Raw genomic sequence first — 20,761 nt, 5'->3', positions numbered from 1 at the left:
GGAGACTTGGATTAAAGAGGTTATTGACTTATTTGCCTCCCAGATCATAGGATTAAAGAGTTCAGCAAACACACAGAAGCCCCTTTACGGGAAACTGTATTCCAGGAGGCGATCATCGAACTTCCTCAAAAGCATGCAACGTTCTCCAGCAGATCAAATGCAGTTTCCAAGAATTTAAGACGCTGGGGAATTTTCAGTCACAACTACTGACATACAAAAAGTTTACATCTCTATTAATCTAATGCCTAGGGAAAGGCTGTGCTTCAGTGGTAAGGCATCTGCTTTGCATGCCGAAGGTGCATGCATGCGAATGGACCTTCATGTTATGGTACATCCACTCTGGCGGTGTAACTGTTACACAGCTGTCAATCCACAGGGGGATCAAAAGAGACACCCTTTAATTTGTCTGTGCACTCCATCGATTTCCATTCCAATAAGAGCTGTGTGCAAAAAAAAATTATCCTGGGGGAATTGTTTATTAGCTAGAGCCTCTTTTAGCAGGAAGTTTAAATGAACAAGTTGTGAGGCTGGGGCTTGCCCCCCTCCCTGTGCCCTAGGTCTGAATAGAGATGGGCACGAACCAAAATATGAACCAAAATGAAGCACGAAACAGGCTGGTTCGTGGTTCGCGAAACGCGATTCGTCAGATCCCCTTTCTGATGAATCACCACGAACTTTAGGCTGGTTCATTTGGTTCATTTTTTGGTTCGTAACTGCAGACAGCCTGGTGCCAATCGATCAGTTTCCTGGGCAACAGGGGATGGACTTCCTGCAGACCTTCTGCTGACCTGGAAGTGACCTTCTTCTGGCCCGGAAGTGACCTGCTGACCCAGAAGTGATGATTTTCTGACCCCGGATGTGCCGTTTTCACGAACGAAATGAACCGGTTCATGAACCAGGGGCAGGTCCGTGAAAGTTCATGGTTCATGGTTCATGAAATCTGACGAACTACGAACCGTATGGTTCAATTTTTTCCCAGTTCGTGCCCATCTCAAGGTCTGAACCACTCTCTGGGAAGCCCTGCCCTCAGCTGCCTCGCTTATTGGGTATCAAGCTCAGAATGGAGAGGGGAGTTGTTTGCTTCCAACTAGTTCTTCCTCTACTCTGCAGACTCCTCGGGTGCAGCCAGGGGGAAAACCCCATCCTGCTCGTCCTTGTCTAGTATCCTGCTCCTTTTTGAGGCAGAAACAGGTTTGCCAGGTTCCCTGGGCTTGAAACCAGGGGGACGGGGGCATTAGGGTGGCATGCCAGGACCTCATCATGGTATAATGCCATAGATTCCAGCTTCCAAGGCAGCCATTTTCTGCAGGGTAACCCAGGGACCAAAGCTGGGTGCAGGACACTGCAGTTCTTCCTCCCCCTGGAATTGGATCCAGTGCATCCAGCTGTTTCCTCCCTCCGGGAGGATGATGTCATTTCTGAGCACAAAGGAAGAGCGCGGCGTCCCCCCTCCTCTGCCCAACCAAGGGGCAGTGGTCAAAGCAGGGGGAGACCGGGTCTTCTAAGGGTCTGTGATTGGCAAAGCATTCTGTTGATGACTGAGCAGCATCAATTGAGTCCTTAATTGCTGGAGAGGAAAGTGAGACGAGTCTCAACACCTATTACATTCAAGTGAGGATAAATGAAGCCACTCTGGCCAGGGGAAGTTGCCCTTAAGGTTGCCATTACTTTCCTCTGCAAACCACCTCTATTAGTCTCCTGCCCTGAAAATCCCACCGGGGGTCGCCATCAGTCAGCTATGACCTGAGGGCACTCTCCACCACTAAGTCAAAGAAAGCCAAGAACAACACTGACCATATTCAGAGCCGGGGTGGTTTTGCCCAAATGCTGGTAGCAGAGATAAGCCATTCCTTAGCCAGAAACTCCTTGGGAGTTAGGATAATGATTCTAATGATGTAGATATGCCATTAATAAAGCCTAGTTCAACCCAAATGCCAGGGTTGCCAATCTCCAGGTGGTGGCTGGAGATCTCCCAGAATTACAACTGATCTCCAGGTGACAGAGATCAGTTGCCCTGGAGAAAATGACTGTCTTGAAAGGTGGACTCTGAAGTCCCTCCCCTTCCCAAACCCCACTCTTTCCAGGCTCCACCTCCAAATCTCCAGGAATCTTCCAACCCGGAGCTGGCAACCCTACCAAATGCTTGTGTTTCATGCCTTCATTCTGGATATTGCTACCAATGAGGAAGTATTAGATCTGCCTTCTTGGGGTAGAAAAAGGTCAGATAGTAGGCAAATGTAAAACACATGAGATCTCGCAAAGCCGCTGCCAGTCAGAGTAGACAAGGTCTAGCTAAGTATACAGCAGTTTCTTGTGTTCCTGTACAATTGCTGGATGCACACCTAAGTTCTCTGATGCTGCTGGTCGCAGCCTGGCAATCTCTGATATCTCTGAATTCCCAGGAGGTGACAAAACCGTATATTTTCCTCTCCTTGTGGTCATAACCAGGGCCTTTTTTCAGCTGGAATGAGGTAGAACGGAGTTCCGGAACCTCTTGAAAATGGTCACATGGCTGGTGGCCCCACCCCCTGATCTCCAGACAGGGCAGAGGGCAATCTAAACTCCCCTCTGTCTGGAGACCAGGGGGTGGGGCCACCAGCCATGTGACCATTTTTTCCAAGGGCAACCCACTGAGTTCCACCACCACTTTTCCCAGAAAAAAAGCCCTGGTCATAACCTTTTCTTCATCTGTTATGGGACACATTTGGAGTCCTTTCTGTCATAGCAGGCGGGGAATGGGTGACAGGGCCAGCAGAGTGATGTGGCTGCATATCCCAGCTCAACGTTGACTCAGCCTTCCATCCTTCCGAGGTCAGTAAAATGAGTACCCAGTTTCCTGGGGGTAAAGTGTAGATGACTGGGGAAGACAATGGCGAACCACCCCATAACAAAAAGTCTGCCAAGGAAACTTTGTGATGCAAATTCCCCCCATGGGTCAGTAATGACTCGGTGCTAGCACAGGGGACTACCTTGACCTTCACCTTTGCATGGGTACTCAGAATCAGATTGAAACTCAGTGGTAATTTTAAACCAAATATTAACTCTGCATAATCTTGTCCTTGGACTCCAGCCTAGATGACAAAGCAGACCCAACAAAATGCTTCCTTATTTATCCATGCAGTAGGATTTTCTCAGAAAAGGCAACAGTTTTGCCAATCCAGCTCTTCTGATTGGCGTCTCAACCCTTTATTAGGAAGCAAAAACAGATGAAGATTCACTGCAGGTTTGCAACGTCTTACACAGGTGGTCTTCCGTGTTAGAAAATATCCACTTCCCTGTCAACATTACTGACAATGAAGGCTTGGGTCCTGCTTGTGCTGGTTGGCATTGCCATTGCTTTGGCGTCTGCAGGTAAGTAGATGGCATTCACATTTTTCCTGCCTCACCAGAATCCAGCCTTGATGGGGACTGGACCAGCTTCTCAGAATAGGAGGCATTGTCACCTATGTGCTACGTCAGTCTGAGGGCCAAGCTACACATGACGAATGACACTTGAATGGCAAGTGTATTTCTCCCTGTTCACTTGCCCTCCACTCAATCCACTTGCCGTTCAAGTGTCATTCGTCATGTGTAGCTTGGCCCTTAATTGATTACAGCTAGATGGAGCCTGGGCCAGGCATATGGGCAATGGATCCTCGTTGGCATCGGCAGGGCCAGTCGCTGCCCGATGCATATACTTCCAGCCCCATGCTGGTGCACCACAGCAAGCATTCTTCCACTGCCAACCATGCTGGTCAGCCCTTGCCTCCCAATCCGCAGGGGTGAGCTGCCCGAATGCCCCACTCACCCTTTTAGGATCCGGCCCAATGCCGCAAAACCCATAAAGTTGTGACAACCCCCTCCTGCCCTGAGAGAGCGGGGGGTGGGTGGGAAATGTGCTGCTCCTGCCGAAGGATCCACTGGAATGGCGCTGACCACATTGTTGGACAGGAGGAGGACTGGCCACGCCTCCTGTTCCGACCTGGCCACGCCTCCACTTCATCCTTGCCCTCGGTGCCAACTCAGCTCATGGCGAGTCTGTGAGCTTCTTTTGCTGTTGGGGCAGAAGTATCTTAAGATCCCTCAACTGTGGGCCAAGCTACACATGACGAATGACACTTGAACGGCAAGTGGATTGAGTGGAGGGCAAGTGAACAGGGAGAAATACACTTGCTGTTCAAGTGTCATTCGTCATGTGTAGCTTGGCCCTCAGAGCTCTCTCAGGGCCAAGCTACACATGACGAATGACACTTGAACAGCAAGTGGATTGAGTGGAGGGCAAGTGAACAGGGAGAAATACACTTGCCGTTCAAGTGTCATTCGTCATGTGTAGCTTGGCCCTGAGTGGGAAGATTTTCCAGGGAGAATACAGTCAATGTATTCTGCAATGTTCCCTCATCTCAGTTTCTCAAATGCAACCTTTCCCTCTTATAACCTTAAGCAAGAGAATGTATTGTAACATCAAAGCATTGGAAGCATCCCTTCTCTTTCCTCCTTTCCCTTAAGAAGAAAAGGCTACAATAGTAAAAAACCTCTTAGGGGAAACACAATCCCCTCTCCCAAGATTCAAGGCAGAGGGCAAAGATTAATATGCCAAGGGATGCACAAATGTTTGAGCTGGCCTGAGTTGCAAATGCCACGTTCTGATATATCTGTTATGTCCCTCTTTCAGATTCCCATGAAGAACCAACAGCCAATGGCACCACTGGTAAGTATCTTGGAGGATGAGGCGTGATGTTTTATTTACCTGTTGAATGCCCTTGCATGGTACAGCAAGAGAAGCCCTGGGAAGATGCAATGTCTGGCATTCAATCATATTAAGGGGAGCTCCGGTGCGAGAGCAATGAGCGTTGTGGGCAACATGATAATCAAGCCTCCAAAACAGGTACCTGGGGAATCAGATTTCCAGGACCTCTGAGGGCCAAGCTACAAGTGACGAATGACACTTGAATGGCAAGTGGATTGAGTGGAGGGCAAGTGAACAGGGAGAAATACACTTGCCGTTTAAGTGTCATTCGTCATGTGTAGCTTGGCCCTGAGCTTTTTGAGAAATTGCTCTGGAGGATTACAAACCCTGCTCCCCCTTCCCCCAGCTTTGCAACAAGATAAAATGAGGCATGTAGCATTTGGGCGCGTATCCCATTTCCCCCCTTCCCCCCTTCCCTTCATTGCATGTAAATGAGAGCCTGGAATTTTGCTTCCATACATTGCAAATCTCCCTTTCTGTTGTTTGCATTACTTACACGCAACAAGAATTAAGGAGGCCATCCAGGAAGAAACACACATGCTCATATCCACATATTAAGAAGACAAGGAAGAGGTGGCAAAATTAATGTGTCTTGGCCAGCAGCATAGCACAAGTTGACCAAGACTGGAGAAGACAGCAACGAGCTCCGACATTTACAGTGCAATTCTAAGAAAAGTTACTCCAGTCTAAGCTCATTGAAATCAATGGGCTTAGACTACACTAACTCTGTTTAGGATTGTACCGCTAGTGTCCCCATTTAACAACAACAACAACAACAACATTTGATTTATATACTGCCCTTCAGGACAACTTAACACCCTCACAAAGTGGTTTACAGAGTATGTTATTCTCCTCACGAGTCATGACAATCACCCGGTGAGGCAGGTGGGGCAGAGAGAGCTCTGAGGGAGCTGTGACTGGCCCAAGGTCACCCAGCTGGCTTCAAGAGAAGGAGTGGGGAATCAAACCTGGCTCTCCAGATCAGAGTCCTGCCACTCTTAACCACTACACCAAACTGGCTAGAACATTATGAAGAGGTACCAGAGACCTCCAGTAGGTATCTTGGCATCTGTGGTGTCATTTATAAACAAAATGTCCGCCCTTCTTGGCTTCCCCACCCGCCAGATGCCAGAATAACTAATGGTCTTGTCATAGGTCTCTGATCCGTCTTCATAGCATTCTAGAATCTAGAGGCAACATATAGAATTCATGCTTTACAGAGAGTCCTTCTTTCTAGGGGAGATCAAACTACCAATTAAAGAATTAGCAGATTTGCTCTATGACAAACAGTTTCCCAAAATGTGCTGAGCTGCTGTTATGTATCCCAAGTTTTATTCCCCCTTCCACAACCCTGAATGTCAACCATTAAGCATACCTGCCCTGGGAGCTTTCACAAGCCAATATTTAAGACACAAATATTTTTTAAAAAAATAAAATAAAAAGAACATTCATCTCTGTGAGAAGTAGAAATGTATGCTCCAATTGTTCATATTATTCATTTTCTATCAGAATGTATAGCCTGCCTTTTTAAAAGTATTCCTTGTGGCTCATCCAGTCAGCTCTGCTTTGCACACTTTTGTACAATGTTTTTTCATGTTTTACTTGTTCTAGTTAATCTTCAAGTCTTGTCATTTGGTCTAGAGTAGATCAACACAGAAGTGTAAATAGTGTTTGGATGGCATGTTTGTGTCATAGGTAGACTAATAGTGCAATCCTATGGAGAGTTACTCCAGTCTAAGCCCATTGACTTCAATAGGCTTAGACTGGAGTAACTCTCCATAGGATTGCGCTGTAGGTCTCCCACTTTGGTAAGAGACTTCCCATCCTCCATCTCTACCTGTTGAAGCTCAGTTAGGTAGCAGAGGGAAAATCCATGGAAAATGTGGAGGCGGGAATCAGAATCATATCAACACCAAGTCATCACTTCCGATGTAACTAGGAAATGACATACTTGTGTCATATGATCGTTTAACATTGTTTCAGATGATGCTCTAAATGGTAACACTCTATGGTTCAACCACAGAGCTTGGGATGAATGCTAGGGCGTCACCCAGTGCAATGATATCATTTCTGGGTTGCACCAGAAGTGATGTCATAGTGTCAGAGGGGCATTGAAAATGTAAACCGTGCCCCCCTGATCTCCCACTGGCAACTCTGTTGTGTCCAGTGAACTAAACAACCAGGGTCCTTCTGTAAAACAGCATGTTAGGAATGTAAAGCAGCCATTAGCTCACCATTTCAAGTCTCTTTAGCTACAAATATGAAAGCTAAAAAAGAAGCAAAAGTGCTGGCCTTTTCCAGGTGTTATTCCAGAGTATGTAACAAGAACAGGATTATAGCTATAGAGTACCCGGCTCCAGACACCTTCCCTGAATGTTTAGCTTTCAGTTTGAAGACAGAAATTTTCCAGTCCTTTGACAGAGTTTTAAGGAAAACACCAGCTGCCAATTGCCTTGTAAAATGGCAACCGATTTCAACTTCCAAGCTTAGTTTGGGCTAAAGCTACAGTGTTGGGCAAACTTACTTGGAGGTGTCCAATTGAACTAAATGGTTTATCTTACATTGTTCTGTAAGAAGACTCATCTTCTTGGTACAAGTGCAAAAAAAGACACAACATCTACCTGTGAAAATTATAGTATAATGGAACTGAATACGCAGAAGGGGTATAAATTGTTTCACGGTTTGCTGATTAAAACTCCATGTCTTGAGGGCAGTAACAGTTCTTTGAACGGTAGTAATCTGTCTGTATAAACATGCCATAAGCAAATTCTAGGATGCTTGCTTTGGTAGTGTAGGACTGCTAATTTCAGAGGCGATTGGTAGAGTTTGTACTTCCAAAAGACGTTCCACCAACTAATACAGCTGACATTGAAAATATTTGTCTCTGCAGGTCCAGATGTTGGATACCACAAACCATTTTTTAAGCCGTTCTGGTTACCTTGGTGGATCCGTTGGTGGTGAAAAAGTCTAATACGAGTAGAACGGCGCACCAGAATATTTTATCCAGCCTGAAACTTGCTGATTTTTGTACAAGAACTGTGGGAAGTAAAGTTGAAGGATAATAGCAATAAAGCAAATATTCCCTGCAGAAAAATATGTGTGAGAAATTGTTCTTTTAAAATTTTGCTTGTTCCCTCTTTTGTGTGGTGGTGGAGAGTGCCCTCCAGTCATAGCTGACTTAGGATGACCCCCCCCCCCATCCAGTGGGGTTTTTGCGGCAAGAGACTAACAGAGGTGGTTTGCCGTTGCCTACCTCTGCAGCCCTGGTCTTCCTTGGAGGCCTCCCATCCAATTACTAACCGAGGCCGACCCTGCTTAGCTTCTGAGAGTGTGGTACCTCATCTTTTGTGTACCACACTTAAAACCTCCATAATGAATCTCCTAAAAGACCAAGTCTGGTCTAAAGGATACTGGCAGCAGTCAATCTTGAATTATCTCCTTGACTTGCTGGAATTGATACTTAACTGACTCTTGCGGGCATCTATTTGGACGTTACCTAATCAACATTAATCCACAAAATAAGATTAACGTACTTCATGTACTGATGAAGCTGTCTTATAACGAATCAGTTCATTAGTCCATCAAAGTCAGTGTTGTCTATTTGGAACAGCAGTGGCTCTCCAGGGGCTAGGGCTGCCAGGCTCCAGGTGGTGGCTGGAGATCGCCTGGAATTACAACTGATCTCTAGGCAACAGAGATCAGTCCCCCCCTCCCCGCCCCAGAGAAAGTGGCTGCTTTGGAGGGGGGGGGCTGTATGTCATTATACTGCACTGAAGTCCCTCCCCAAACCCCACCCTCTCCAGGCTCCACCCCCCAAATCTCCAGGAATTTCCCAACCCGAACCCAGCAACCCTACCAGGGGTGCAGGTGGAGGTCTTTTGCATTACCTGTTGCTTTAAACTGCTGGTGACTGAATCTGGGATCTTATACATGTCAACCAAGCAGTTTACCACTAAGCTTTTGTACAGATAGGGGGTCCCTCAGGGCAGCAGAAAAATACAGTTTTAAAAAATGTTGGGGACAGGGTAAAAATTCCCCCCGAAGAAGGATGCTGACTGAGATCTCATGAAAGCTTCTGTGAGTGCAGTTGAAACGATGAAATGGACTAGCAACTGAGGTAGTAGAGCCTAGGGTTGCCAAACTCCAGGTAAGGCCTGGAGATCTCCTGGAATGACAACTGATCTCCCGACTACATAGATCAGTTCCCCTGGAGAAAATGGAATTATACCCTTCCGAGTTATCCTCCCCTCCCAAATCCCTACCATTCACACACCTTACCCCCAAATCTCAGGAATTTCCAAACTTGGAGTTGGCAACCCTAGTACAGCCCCGGGGCCTAAGCAATTCCAGCTCGACTGCAGTTTGGAAGAAAGTAGCAGATAAAGTGCTGGGGGGGGGGGTGAAATGAAAAAAGAGGGAGAAGCAAAAAGCTGATCGGAGACAAAAAGTGAATAATGGAGGTGGGTGGGGAAGCTGTTCTGAGAGAGCACCTGCAATGTGGAACTGGGATTTCCTCCACAATCCCTACCCTACACAGGAAATATGTTTATTTCCTTTTCTTATAGCCCACCCTTTCAGGCTGTGACAGGCGATTTTCAATAGGTGAGAGACACGCCATGTATGTTTACCCCACCCAAGCATCCAAGCACCGGTCTTATGAGGCATGCTGCAAACCCAACGCCCAGGTCAGGTGGCAACTTCTCCCCCTGGCAGTTGAAGCCTGAGCCTGTGAAGTCCATGAGTATGTTGCAGCAACCGAAAAGGTTGCTCTGCTCTGCAAGAGAAATGCCAGGCTGTGGGGGTGCATATGCTGAAATTTAAATTTTAAGCATTTTTAAATATTTTAAACATTTTAAGGCAATGCAATCTATTATGTTACTGAGGTATCTTTTAATCGGAATTCTCTAGTTTATCTCTGTAACATTGATCATTCCTGTAATTCTTTTGCTGGTCTAGGACCGTAATAATAAATTTGATTTGATTTGATTTGATTTGCCAGGCTGTGGGGAGCGGGCGGCTGATGAGTCTGGTCTCTGTTTCAGAAGACTGGTGATAAGTTAGGCCCAGTTTACAACATATGGCGATAGGGTTGACAGGCCCCCTCAACCTCCTGGCGGGGGGATTGGGGCCTGGCACTCACCTTTTGGGAGGGGGGTGCGCGTGCACACCCCTCCCCGGAGTGCGCCACCCTCCACAGGGGCTTGGATCAGGGCCACTGCGGAGGGCAGGAGCATTCCTGCCCTCTGCAGTGGCCCAAAACAGGCCCAATCTGCACCAAAACGGGCTTGTTTTGGGCCCGTTTGGGGGTGGATCAGGCCTGTTTTGGGGCGCTGCGGCATGCAGGAACACTCCCACGCTCTGCAGTTCATCCTGCCATCTCTTAGGTGCACCTTCTTGGGGAAGGTTTCCTCAAGAAACCGTGCTGTAAGATCTCTCAAGGCACTCCAGACCATCAAACCTGTTCCTGCAAGCAACCTGATACTGGCTGAGCAGGAACAGCAGGAAGTGACCTAATGTCATATATGGGGAAAAACCTGGAAGTGAGTTCTCAGAGCTCTAGGAATAGTTGGAAACTCTTTGGTTTTACCTTTGAGGCTTTGCCTGAGAAGGAACATTGCAGAATTTACCAGGAGACTCTCAAGAGAACATTTCCTTACATTTCCCCCCATAAATAGAGAAAATTCATTCATTCATTCATTCATTCATTCATTCATTCATTCATTCATGTCATTTATAGTCCGCCTTTCTCTCTAAGACTCAAGGCAGATTACACAGTATGAGATTAGTACAATCAGCATCAAGTACGTTTCAATACAGTATCAAGGACGTTTACATAAACCATGCCATAGGGTATATATATACAGGTTTAAAAGACATGGTATTAGCAAGAATCCAATACAGAGTAGAAAAAATACTGAAGCAGAACATAATCAGTTCTAGGAGTAACATTAGACAACATGGAGCAGTGTGGTACATAGGTGTACATGTTTAAAGCAGCAGATAATATATAAGGCAATATAGTGATGTGGTCTCTGGTCCCTAACTCATTAGCAAAGCATCTGAGGGCCAAGCTACACATGACGAATGACACTTGAACGGCAAGTGGATTGAGTGGAGGGCAAGTGAACAGGGAGAAATACACTTGCCGTTCAAGTGTCATTCGTCATGTGTAGCTTGGCCCTGTGACCCCCTCCCACAATACAGCCCTCCCATTTGAGTAAAAAGCCTTTTTGAATAGTTCGGTTGTATCTGTTGGTAACTTATGGGTTAATTTCTGCTCTGCTGGAGAAATCCCAGGCTGTTGGGGCGGAGTTCAAGCCTTGCTCAAAGTTGGTTGCTCCCTGCAGGCTGCGTCTGGCCCCTGAGCAAGACCAGCAATAAGTCAGGCCCAGGTTACAATTTATGGCAACGAAGGTAGAAGAATTCCTCCTTTTTTTCTCCCTCAAAAAAGGCATTTCTGGAAGGGCTACAGCAGCAGCCGCACCCCCACCCCGGGGCAAGTGATGCTCTAGGCCTCTATCCGCCAAGGACATTATTTTGCACCCTCTGAGCTGCCCTCTTCCTGGGAATGAGTTTTGGAGGGAAGAGGAAGGGGGAAGAGAAATCTGTGCAAAGCAAGGAGAGAAGAGCCTTGGGCATTTCTCCTCTGAACTCTCAGTAAAGCGTTGCCTAGGGTTGCCAGCCTCCAGGTGGTGGCTGGAGATCTCCCGGAATCACAACTGCCCTCCAGGCTGCAGAGATCAGTTCCCCTGGAGAAAATGGCTGCTTTGGAGGGTAGACTGTATGGAATTATGTTTTGCTGGGGTTCTTCCCCTCCCCAAACCCTGCTTTCTCCAGGTTCCATCCCACCAAATCTCCAGGAATTTCCCAACTTGGAGCTGGCAACGGCAGTGGCCTGATATCTGCCCAGCAACTGGCAGGGGAGTGTGAGCTCCCCCTGCAGAGCAAGAGAGAAATTACAGGTCGGGTTATGTGCAGGAAAGGGTTCCTTACCATTAATCTCTGCAGATTGTGGCACATTTTGGGAACGCAACCATTGTGTGGCCAGACAGCTGCCTGAATTGGGGGGGGGGATGGGAGGGGGGAAAAGAGACCTTCCTCAAGCCCCAGACTTCCAGCTTTCTGGTGATCAGAACTTTAATTGCTTTTTGCCTGGATCGGTTGAATTGCCTCAAAGCCCTGAGCCCCTGCTTCTCATGCAAACCTTTCCAAGCTCAGTCCCCCTTGTCTGAAATTATAAGGGCCAGGCAGCAGTTGCTTCAAAAGGCCTGAGACTCCAGGGAACTGCAGCCCAGTCTTGGCTTTCCATTACAGCTGCAAGGCCAGGATGCCTCCCTTTCCCATCAAAACTTGAAGGAAGCTGACAAGTGTCCACCCTGTGTCAGGCGTCACTTGTAGCTTGGCTCTGAGCAGATGCGAAGCTTGGAGCACTGAGGGTCTGACTCAGGGCCAAGCTACAAGTGACGAATGGCACTTGAACGGCAAGTGTATTTCTCCCTGTTCACTTGCCCTCCACTCAATCCACTTGCCGTTCAAGTGTCGTTCGTCACCTGTAGCCTGGCCCTCAGTTTCATAAGCCAGTTGGAGGTGGAGACTCAACATTCTCTTCCGGAAGCTTATTTTCAGTTAGAGTTGCCAGTTCCCATATTGGGCCTGGAGTTCTCCTGGAAATGCAGCTGATATCCAGACTCCCGATATCAGTTCCCCAGGAGGAAGTGGCAACTCTAGAGTTCTGACTTTAAGGCATCTTTTTCTCTTTCAGGGGCCAGCCATGTCCTTCGAGGATGTGGCCATTTTCTTCACACCGGAGGAATGGTCTCTTCTGGACGCGGCCCAAAAAGCTCTCTACTGGGAAGTCATGGAGGAAAATTACGAGGCTGCGGCCTCTGTGGGTAAGGATCCTTGCGTTTTGATCCTAAAGAAGGAATGGGCAGGGGGATTTTTCTGGGCAGTGTATCGTCTGTCACAAGGAAAGAACATAACTACTCCATCTTTAGGCGTTACAGTGCCTGAAAACACATGCGCTAAATAAGTATCTATCAGGGAAAAACGCTGCGATCAAAGGGACAGATCATTTCCTGATTCAACGTGTATCTGGAGATCTCATCTTGCTTCTTCTCCAGCACACACTGGCTCTTCCACAGCCCTTTGCTTCTGAGAGTGCTGGAAGGAGAGTAAAAATGGCATGGGGGGGGGGTTGCAGAGGAACAAGAAGAAGGGCCCTGATTCATTGGCAGAGCACTTGTTAGGAACACCAGAGGTCCATGGTTCTGTTCCTGTTAACTGAAAAGTGCTTCCGACAGCAGCATCTTTGGGAACAGGGCTCGGGAAGACCCCTGCCTCAGACCCCGCAGAGCCACCACCTGGCAACATGCAGACAAGATGTCCAAAAACGGGGGAAGAATATGGGCCTCGCATTGACTAGCTCTGTTCTCCCTTGGCCAGCTCAGAATAGGTCCCTGTGGAAGCCAAGCCAGGCAATGACCAGGCTAACATCCACATTATCCTAGAGCATCAAAAGTTCTCAGAGCATTCGGTGGGCCCAACATGCACTGGTATGAAGGGAGGGGCGGGCGTAGGACTTCCTCCTCCCTGTTCTGAAGGAGATCGAGGGGCACTTTGGTCTCCATCAGCTTGAATTCCCTTGCTCCTGGACTGGATCCCTTCCCCGGAAAAAAGACAGGATCCCCAGTTTATATTGCTTAAAAATTCGCTCTCTCATTCTGCAGTTTCTTCCTTTTTGCAGTCTTTGTGCCATTCTGTGCAATTTACCATTTAGTGTTCCTTTCTTCCCTCAGTCCAAGACAAATATCTTATGGTTGCTTGAGTGTTAGAAATACCTTTCACCCCACATATTTTTGGCACTAAATCCCTTCACGCTGTTTTCTGTTTCCCCTGGAAGGGCTTTGGGTCCCCGGGCCATTCCTCAGCTGTGAACTGCATCCAAGGGAAAACCAGTTCCTGGGGAACTCTGAGGAATCCGAAATGACTGCCGGTGTCTGTTTGTCAGGTAAAGTGGAGGGGGGGGAGTGTTTGAGTGAATTCCCTGAGAATTTTTCCGTGGGAGTTCCACCTGTTGTGTTTCATTTCGTCACAAGACAAAATCAGTGAAAAAAAATGTCTTATTTCCATAAAGTTGTTTCTTGTGACTGCAACTTCCAGAAGAGAAACCACGTCAGGGCCAGACTAGATAGAAACGACATTCCTAAAAGCTCCTTCTCAAGATCATAAAGAGTCCAGTAGCGCCTTTAAGACTAACCAACTTTATTGTAGCATAAGCTTTTAAGAACTGCAGCGCTCTTTGTCCAATGCTCTCTTCGTCAGATGGACTCTTTTTGCAACTACAGACTAACATGGCTAACCCCTATCCCCAAGATGGACGCACTGGAGATGTTGTGAGAAATGAGCTGTATCCTCCGCCTACTCCCCAAGTTTCTCATGATTTGCCAGCTCCCCCGTACCATTCTTCTAGGCTTTCTATGAAGTCATGGATTTCTACTTTGAGACAAAAAAAGTTTCTTTAAATCATTTTCTAGTCTCCGAATATTGACCAAGCTTATTGGCATATATGTGCGTGTGAGACAGAGTGAACCAAGGCAGACTTTAAAAACTAGATTTAGGAGGAGGGCAGAGATATTTCCCATCAACAGACTCTCTGAAATAGCCCTCAAAAGTGCTCCAGGAGCCTCCCTGGTATGTATGAGGAGTGCGATGGTTGGTTGCTGAGAAATCAATGAATGGTTGTTGTGGGTTTTCTGGGCTGTATTGCCATGGTCTTGGCATTGTAGTTCCTGACGTTTCGCCAGCAGCTGTGACTGGCATCTTCAGAGGTGTAGCACCAAAAGACAGAGATCTCTCAGTGTCACACTCTGTCACACTCTGTCTCTCAGTGTCACACTCTGTCTTTTGGTGCTACACCTCTGAAGATGCCAGTCACAGCTGCTGGCGAAATGTCAGGAACTACAATGCCAAGACCACAGCAATACAGCCCAGAAAACCCACAACAACCATTGTTCTCCGGCCGTGAAAGCCTTCGACAATAAATCAATGAATCTTTGACATTAAGATATTCTACTCTTTTAGAATGAAATCTTGAATGGCCTGTAAGGGCTGAAAGCCAGGGAACTCGATCACCCGTTGGCTTTGTGCCTTATGGAGCCTGAATCCCTTTTGCTCCTAACCATGTTGGTGAAGGCTCAGTTGATTGAGCAATGAATCCTCCACACAGAAGCACGTGATGTGATGAGGGCTTCACCCAAGGGGAGGCGGGAGGAAGAAACCAGACCCATGGCTGCATTCTCTACCTGAGACCCTAGAAAACTACAGCTAGTCAGAGCAGGTACTTTCCTAGATGGATCGTTGGTCTGACTAACTAAGGGCCAAGCTACAAGTGACGAATGACACTTGAACAGCAAGTGTATTTCTCCCTGTTCACTTGCCCTCCACTCAATCCACTTGCCGTTCAAGTGTCATTCGTCATGTGTAGCTTGGCCCTATAAGACAGGTTCACACATTCAAAAATCTCTCCCTGCCCCCCAAGTAGCCTCATATTAATATCGTATGTATATCATACCTAGATTATCTGAAGTGTAGAAGAAAAAGCAACTTGCCATGGTCTGTTTCTGTTGATTTTCCTCAACTGCAGAAAGCTCTCCACTTCCCAAAGATGATGACTTCGCTTGCCCGGAGACTGAGGAGAAGTTTATCCAGGAATCTGTGGAAACAGAGCTCCAAGCAGGTACTTTCTCAGGGCCAAGCTACACATGACGAATGACACTTGAACAGCAAGTGTATTTCTCCCTGTTCACTTGCCCTCCACTCAATCCACTTGCCGTTCAAGTGTCATTCGTCATGTGTAGCTTGGCCCACATCTGTGTGGAAGGACCTTTCAGTGTCTAAGAATCCTGTTTTATTTCACCCAGGAAAGATTGTTGTGTCCTGCTGTGAGTTTTCCTCTTGTGACATAACACCATCCACTTTTTGGGATATCCGCCCTGAAAAGGTTCGGCCATCTTGTTTACGTCTTTGCTCTTCTCATCTCTCAGGACCAAGCTACACATGACGAATGACACTTGAACAGCAAGTGGATTGAGTGGAGGGCAAGTGAACAGGGAGAAATACACTTGCCGTTCAAGTGTCATTCGTCATGTGTAGCTTGGCCCTCAGATTTCCTCTCGCTTGATCAAAGATTAAATCTTTCCTTTCCCCTCAAACAGATGATGGGAATTTAAGGGAAGAGCAAGGCTTTGCCTCAGAAGAAATGCTGCTGAATTACAATAGGGAGTATATACGATATTTTAGTGATGTAATAGAAGCAATAGATTTATAATATAGATAATAGGTATTTAAGGAAGGGCCAAGCTACACATGACGAATGACACTTGAACAGCAAGTGGATTGAGTGGAGGGCAAGTGAACAGGGAGAAATACACTTGCTGTTCAAGTGTCATTCGTCATGTGTAGCTTGGCCCATATAGTATATTACATATATATATATATATATTTCTTTTAGTTAGTATATGTACCTATTATATACTTATATAATTTTTATACTCTTAATTTAGATAAGTATTATATTAAGATAGTTAATACAATTAAATAGACTAGATTAGTATGTATTATATAGATATATATTATATATATTATTATAGATTTTAAGAGTATATAGTATATACTCTTTAGATTAAGTTGGGTATGGAAAACTGTTGGGAGTCATTAGAAAAGGGAGGGGGGAAAGGATGGGGGAAATGCAATGGGGTGGAAAATGATAATGATTATTATGTTTATGTTTGTAAACCCATCCAATAAAAATTCTTTAAAAAAAAAGAAAGAAATGCTGCTGAATTTACCAGGAGGATCGCAAGAGAATGGCTGCTTCCACACACGTTGGATAATCCACTTTCAATACGCTTTAGTGAACATTTATAACTGATTTTCTATGTATGGAACAAAAAATCCACTTCTAAAGGATAACTAAAGTGCATTGAAAGTGCATTATTCAACATGTGTGGAAACGGCCAATGTTTCCTTCCTAACTGAGCAGAGTGAGGGCCAAGCTACACATGACGAATGACACTTGAACGGCAAGTGGATTGAGTGGAGGGCAAGTGAACAGGGAGAAATACACTTGCCGTTCAAGTGTCATTCGTCATGTGTAGCTTGGCCCTGAGAATGAATTTCCTGTTTATGCTTCTATACAAACACAGAGGAGGTCAAACGATTTGGGTCAGGAGGAACTTCTCTTTTCTGCTCCTCCTGTTTACTGTTTAGATAGACAGTCTTCATAGAAATCCTAGTAGAATAATACGGTAGTGTTGACAAATCATGAGAAACTTTGGGAGTGGGGAGGGGATACAGCCCATTTCACCCAGGAGAGATTGTGGTTTACGCCATCCTAGAAGAATTGCCAAAAATGGTGGATACACACACCTCACCCATATTAGCTCCATTGTCCTCGTAGAAAGATCCATTGCCTAAGGTCACTGCTCACCATTCTCTGTTCCCTCTTCATTGACTTCTTTCTCTCTCATCCAGTAGGACATGAATGGGGGACTGAAAATGAGAACAAACCAGAACGGGTGTCTGTGGAAAGAGACCAGGATCTGGAGATGGAAGGCGAATCGGAGACCCGAGAGGAAGCCAAGAGGAAGCCGAAAAGGAAAAGAGAAGCAACATGGAAGCTTAGAAAGGAATTGGTTGCCTGTCAGGGCAGGAACTTGCATGGCGTCCCAACTGAAGACAAAATACAGAAAGGAAAGGGGAGGAGGAAGTGCCCTGTAGTCAGGAAAGTGTCTGACTGCAAAGGTAGGCATAAGAAAAATCAGAAAATCCAAAGAGGTGAGAAACAGCGGCAGAGGTACACAAAAGAGTTCCAGTCTTCATAACAGTCTTCCTGAATATTGGAACAGTTCACTCAGTGGATAAACTGTATAAATATTGAGAGGTGGAAAGAGTTTTGGTCTGAGGGCCAAGCTACACATGACGAATGACACTTGAACGGCAAGTGGATTGAGTGGAGGGCAAGTGAACAGGGAGAAATACACTTGCCGTTCAAGTGTCATTCGTCATGTGTAGCTTGGCCCTGAGTGAAACGGAACCTTCAGGGTACATTGAAAGATTCACATTGGGGGGGGGGGAAGCTATATTAATGCTTATTCTATGTAAAGGCCTTCAGTCTCAGCATGCAGAAGGGCCTTCTTGCTGAGGGAACAAAGTTGGGAAGCAATGGATCAGCCCCAGAGGTGACTTTCATGAGGGACAATATTTTTCCAATGCTGACTGTATTGTCCTTTTCCTCCCCCTCCCCTTCTGTACTTCCAGCCCAATTGCACTTTGTTTATTAAGAATGTTTGCTGTTAGATGAAAACGGTATCATATCATACCTTTTAATCCGTTTACTGATAGACTGCTGTTATCATATTCTGTAACACATTTACTAATTTGACTAAAAAGTTTTATTACACTTCTAATCCATCTTGCATCTCAGCAAAAGAGGTGGGTTTTAAACAAACAAACAATAACTGATCTCTCATGTTGCCCACAGGTGAGAATTCATATCCATGCCTGGAATGTGAGAAGAGCTTCAGCTGGAGATACAAGCTTTGTGTACATCAAAGGATTCACACAGGGGAGAAGCCATATAAATGCATGGAGTGTGGTAAGAGCTTCTCTGTGAGTGGTGGCCTAACTAAACATCAAAGGATTCACACAGGGGAGAAGCCATATAAAAGCTTGGAATGTAGTAAGGGCTTCTCTTACAGTAGTTCTCTAAAGCAACATCAAAAGATTCACGCAGGGGAGAAGCCGTATAAGTGCTTGGAGTGTGAAAGGAGCTTCTTTCAGAGTAGTAAACTAACAAAACATCAGAGGATTCACACAGGGGAGAAGCCACATAAATGCTTGGAGTGTGGTAAGAGCTTCTCTTACAGTAGTTCTCTAAAGCAACATCAAAAGATTCACACAGGGGAGAAGCCATATAAGTGCTTGGAGTGTGGTAAGAGCTTCTCTCAGGGTAGTGACTTAACTAAACATCAGAGGATTCACACAGGGGAGAAGCCGTATAAGTGCTTGGAGTGTGGAAAGAGCTTCTCTCAGGGTAGTGACTTAACTAAACATCAGAGGATTCACACAGGGGAGAAGCCGTATAAGTGCTTGGAGTGTGGAAAGAGCTTCTCTCTGAGTAGTAACCTAACTAAACATCAGAGGATTCACACAGGAGAGAAGCCGTATAAATGCTTGTAGGGTGGTAAGAACTTTCAGAAACCCCATCTAGCGCTATATTGTATGACTCACATGATGGAAAGAGCTTCAGTCAGCTAAAGCCAGACATCACATTACAAGATTTACACAAGGGAATACCTAGCCAATCAGTTCTTAGGCAGGAAGCCTAATAACTGTTGGTATTTAATATTGTTGGCATTTAATATTGTTTCTGTTTGAGCACAGGCACATTATGCCTTTACACATTCAAAAATATATTTACTTTCCTTGTACCTCTATCAGACAATATACATGTTTGCGATTTTGTGTAGCGAATTGAATTGTTAAGAATTTTCGTTACATAATTGGTATGCTGTACGAATCTCCCAGTTGCAATTAAAATGACAATAAATGGAGGTCACTAAAAAAACAAACGGTTGAATACGTTCTCAAATATTGAGTGTTTTATTTATCGGAGAACCCCTATATCCAAAAGTCAAAATCTTTTCTGAATTCAGTCGCATCATCCATTTTTTAAAATATTACGAAACTAAGGGCCAAGCTACACATGACGAATGACACTTGAACGGCAAGTGGATTGAGTGGAGGGCAAGTGAACAGGGAGAAATACACTTGCCGTTCAAGTGTCATTCGTCATGTGTAGCTTGGCCCTTAGAATTCTCACACAAAAGTTCACAAGCACACCCCTCCTCTGGGATTCGGATGGTGGGCATTGAAGTGGCTTGGCATGTCGCCGGTGTCGCAATGCATCATCCCAGGTCTGGGCTGGTTGGTAAACCCCTTGGAGAATCACTGCCATTCACCCAAAGGAAAGCAAAACCTGCAAGCTGGAGAAGGCCCACAGCTTCATCTTCAGGCATAATGGCAGAGGTTACCAGATGCTGAGAGAAGCTTGAGAAGTGGTGCTGAGATTGGCCCTTCCACTTTACAAGTGCAACTGTCGGCACACAGGGACGGACGCCAGGGACTGGACATCGGAGATTTTGCAGGCAAAGCGTGAGCTCTTCCACTGAACTCCCATCTTCCAGGAATCTTTAATCATGGAAGTCATTGACTTAGGGCCAAGCTACACATGACGAATGACACTTGAACGGCAAGTGTATTTCTCCCTGTTCACTTGCCCTCCACTCAATCCACTTGCTGTTCAAGTGTCATTTGTCATGTGTAGCTTGGCCCTGACTGACCTTCCAGATCATAGGATTCAGGAGCTCTGCAAACACACAAGAAGCCCCTTTAGTGGAAAGTGTGTTCTAGGAGGCAATCTTTGAACTTCCTCTGCGGGGTGCAGGTTCTCAAGCAGATCCAGTGCAGTTTCTATAGGCCAAGCTACACATGACGAATGACACTTGAATGGCAAGTGTATTTCTCCCTGTTCACTTGCCCTCCACTCAATCCACTTGCCGTTCAAGTGTCATTCGTCATGTGTAGCTTGGCCCTAAGAATATAGGATGCTAGGGAATTCCCATGTACAGCTATTTACAAAAAAACAGTTTCGTAACTGAACGTGTGGCTCAGTAGGAGAACATCCGATTTACAGGCAGAAAGGGCACACACAAGTTCTACAGTCTGTCCAGAAACCAAATCTGTCGGGAAAATTGCCTTTCCTCAACTGTTCCTTGGTTTTTTCAGATCTTTGGTTCGGGTTTGAGGGCCGGTTGGGATACAAAAGGGCTATCTATCCCTGGGAAAGTGCCAGCATCATAACTCTGAAGTTCTCAGAGATAAGGTACAAGGTGGAACTAAAGCACTTCATTCTATTTGTGTGTTTCTTTTAATTGAGTAGAATACAGACACATACTTGTTTACAACAGAGGT

At 45.9% G+C, this 20,761-nt stretch overlaps 1 protein-coding gene across 1 annotated transcript; it reads left to right on the top strand.

The window, feature by feature from the left end:
- The first annotated feature begins 9,342 nt into the window (after positions 1-9,342).
- Positions 9,343-18,967, top strand: LOC129346436 (zinc finger protein 664-like). The gene is made up of 6 exons (XM_055003786.1): positions 9,343-9,411; positions 12,489-12,618; positions 13,629-13,736; positions 15,372-15,464; positions 17,261-17,394; positions 18,362-18,967. The coding sequence occupies exons 1-6, from the start codon at positions 9,343-9,345 to the stop codon at positions 18,965-18,967; spliced, it is 1,140 nt and encodes a 379-aa protein (XP_054859761.1).
- Positions 18,968-20,761: the final 1,794 nt, after the last annotated feature.

Source organism: Eublepharis macularius, chromosome 19 (genome assembly GCF_028583425.1).
Source record: "Eublepharis macularius isolate TG4126 chromosome 19, MPM_Emac_v1.0, whole genome shotgun sequence".
In the NCBI taxonomy this organism is placed as follows: domain Eukaryota; kingdom Metazoa; phylum Chordata; class Lepidosauria; order Squamata; family Eublepharidae; genus Eublepharis; species Eublepharis macularius.
This window is presented reverse-complemented; position numbering and strand designations above follow the sequence as displayed.

What these genes read in the sequence shown, in the direction of transcription:
- LOC129346436 (XM_055003786.1), top strand. Translation starts at nt 9,343, where the DNA reads ATGTATGTTTACCCCACCCAAGCATCCAAGCACCGGTCTTATGAGGCA. An exon ending in CGAGGCTGCGGCCTCTGTGG is followed by an intron (nt 12,619 to 13,628) that starts GTAAGGATCCTT and finishes TTCCCCTGGAAG; the next exon opens with GGCTTTGGGTCCCCGGGCCA. An exon ending in GGAAACAGAGCTCCAAGCAG is followed by an intron (nt 15,465 to 17,260) that starts GTACTTTCTCAG and finishes TCTCTCATCCAG; the next exon opens with TAGGACATGAATGGGGGACT.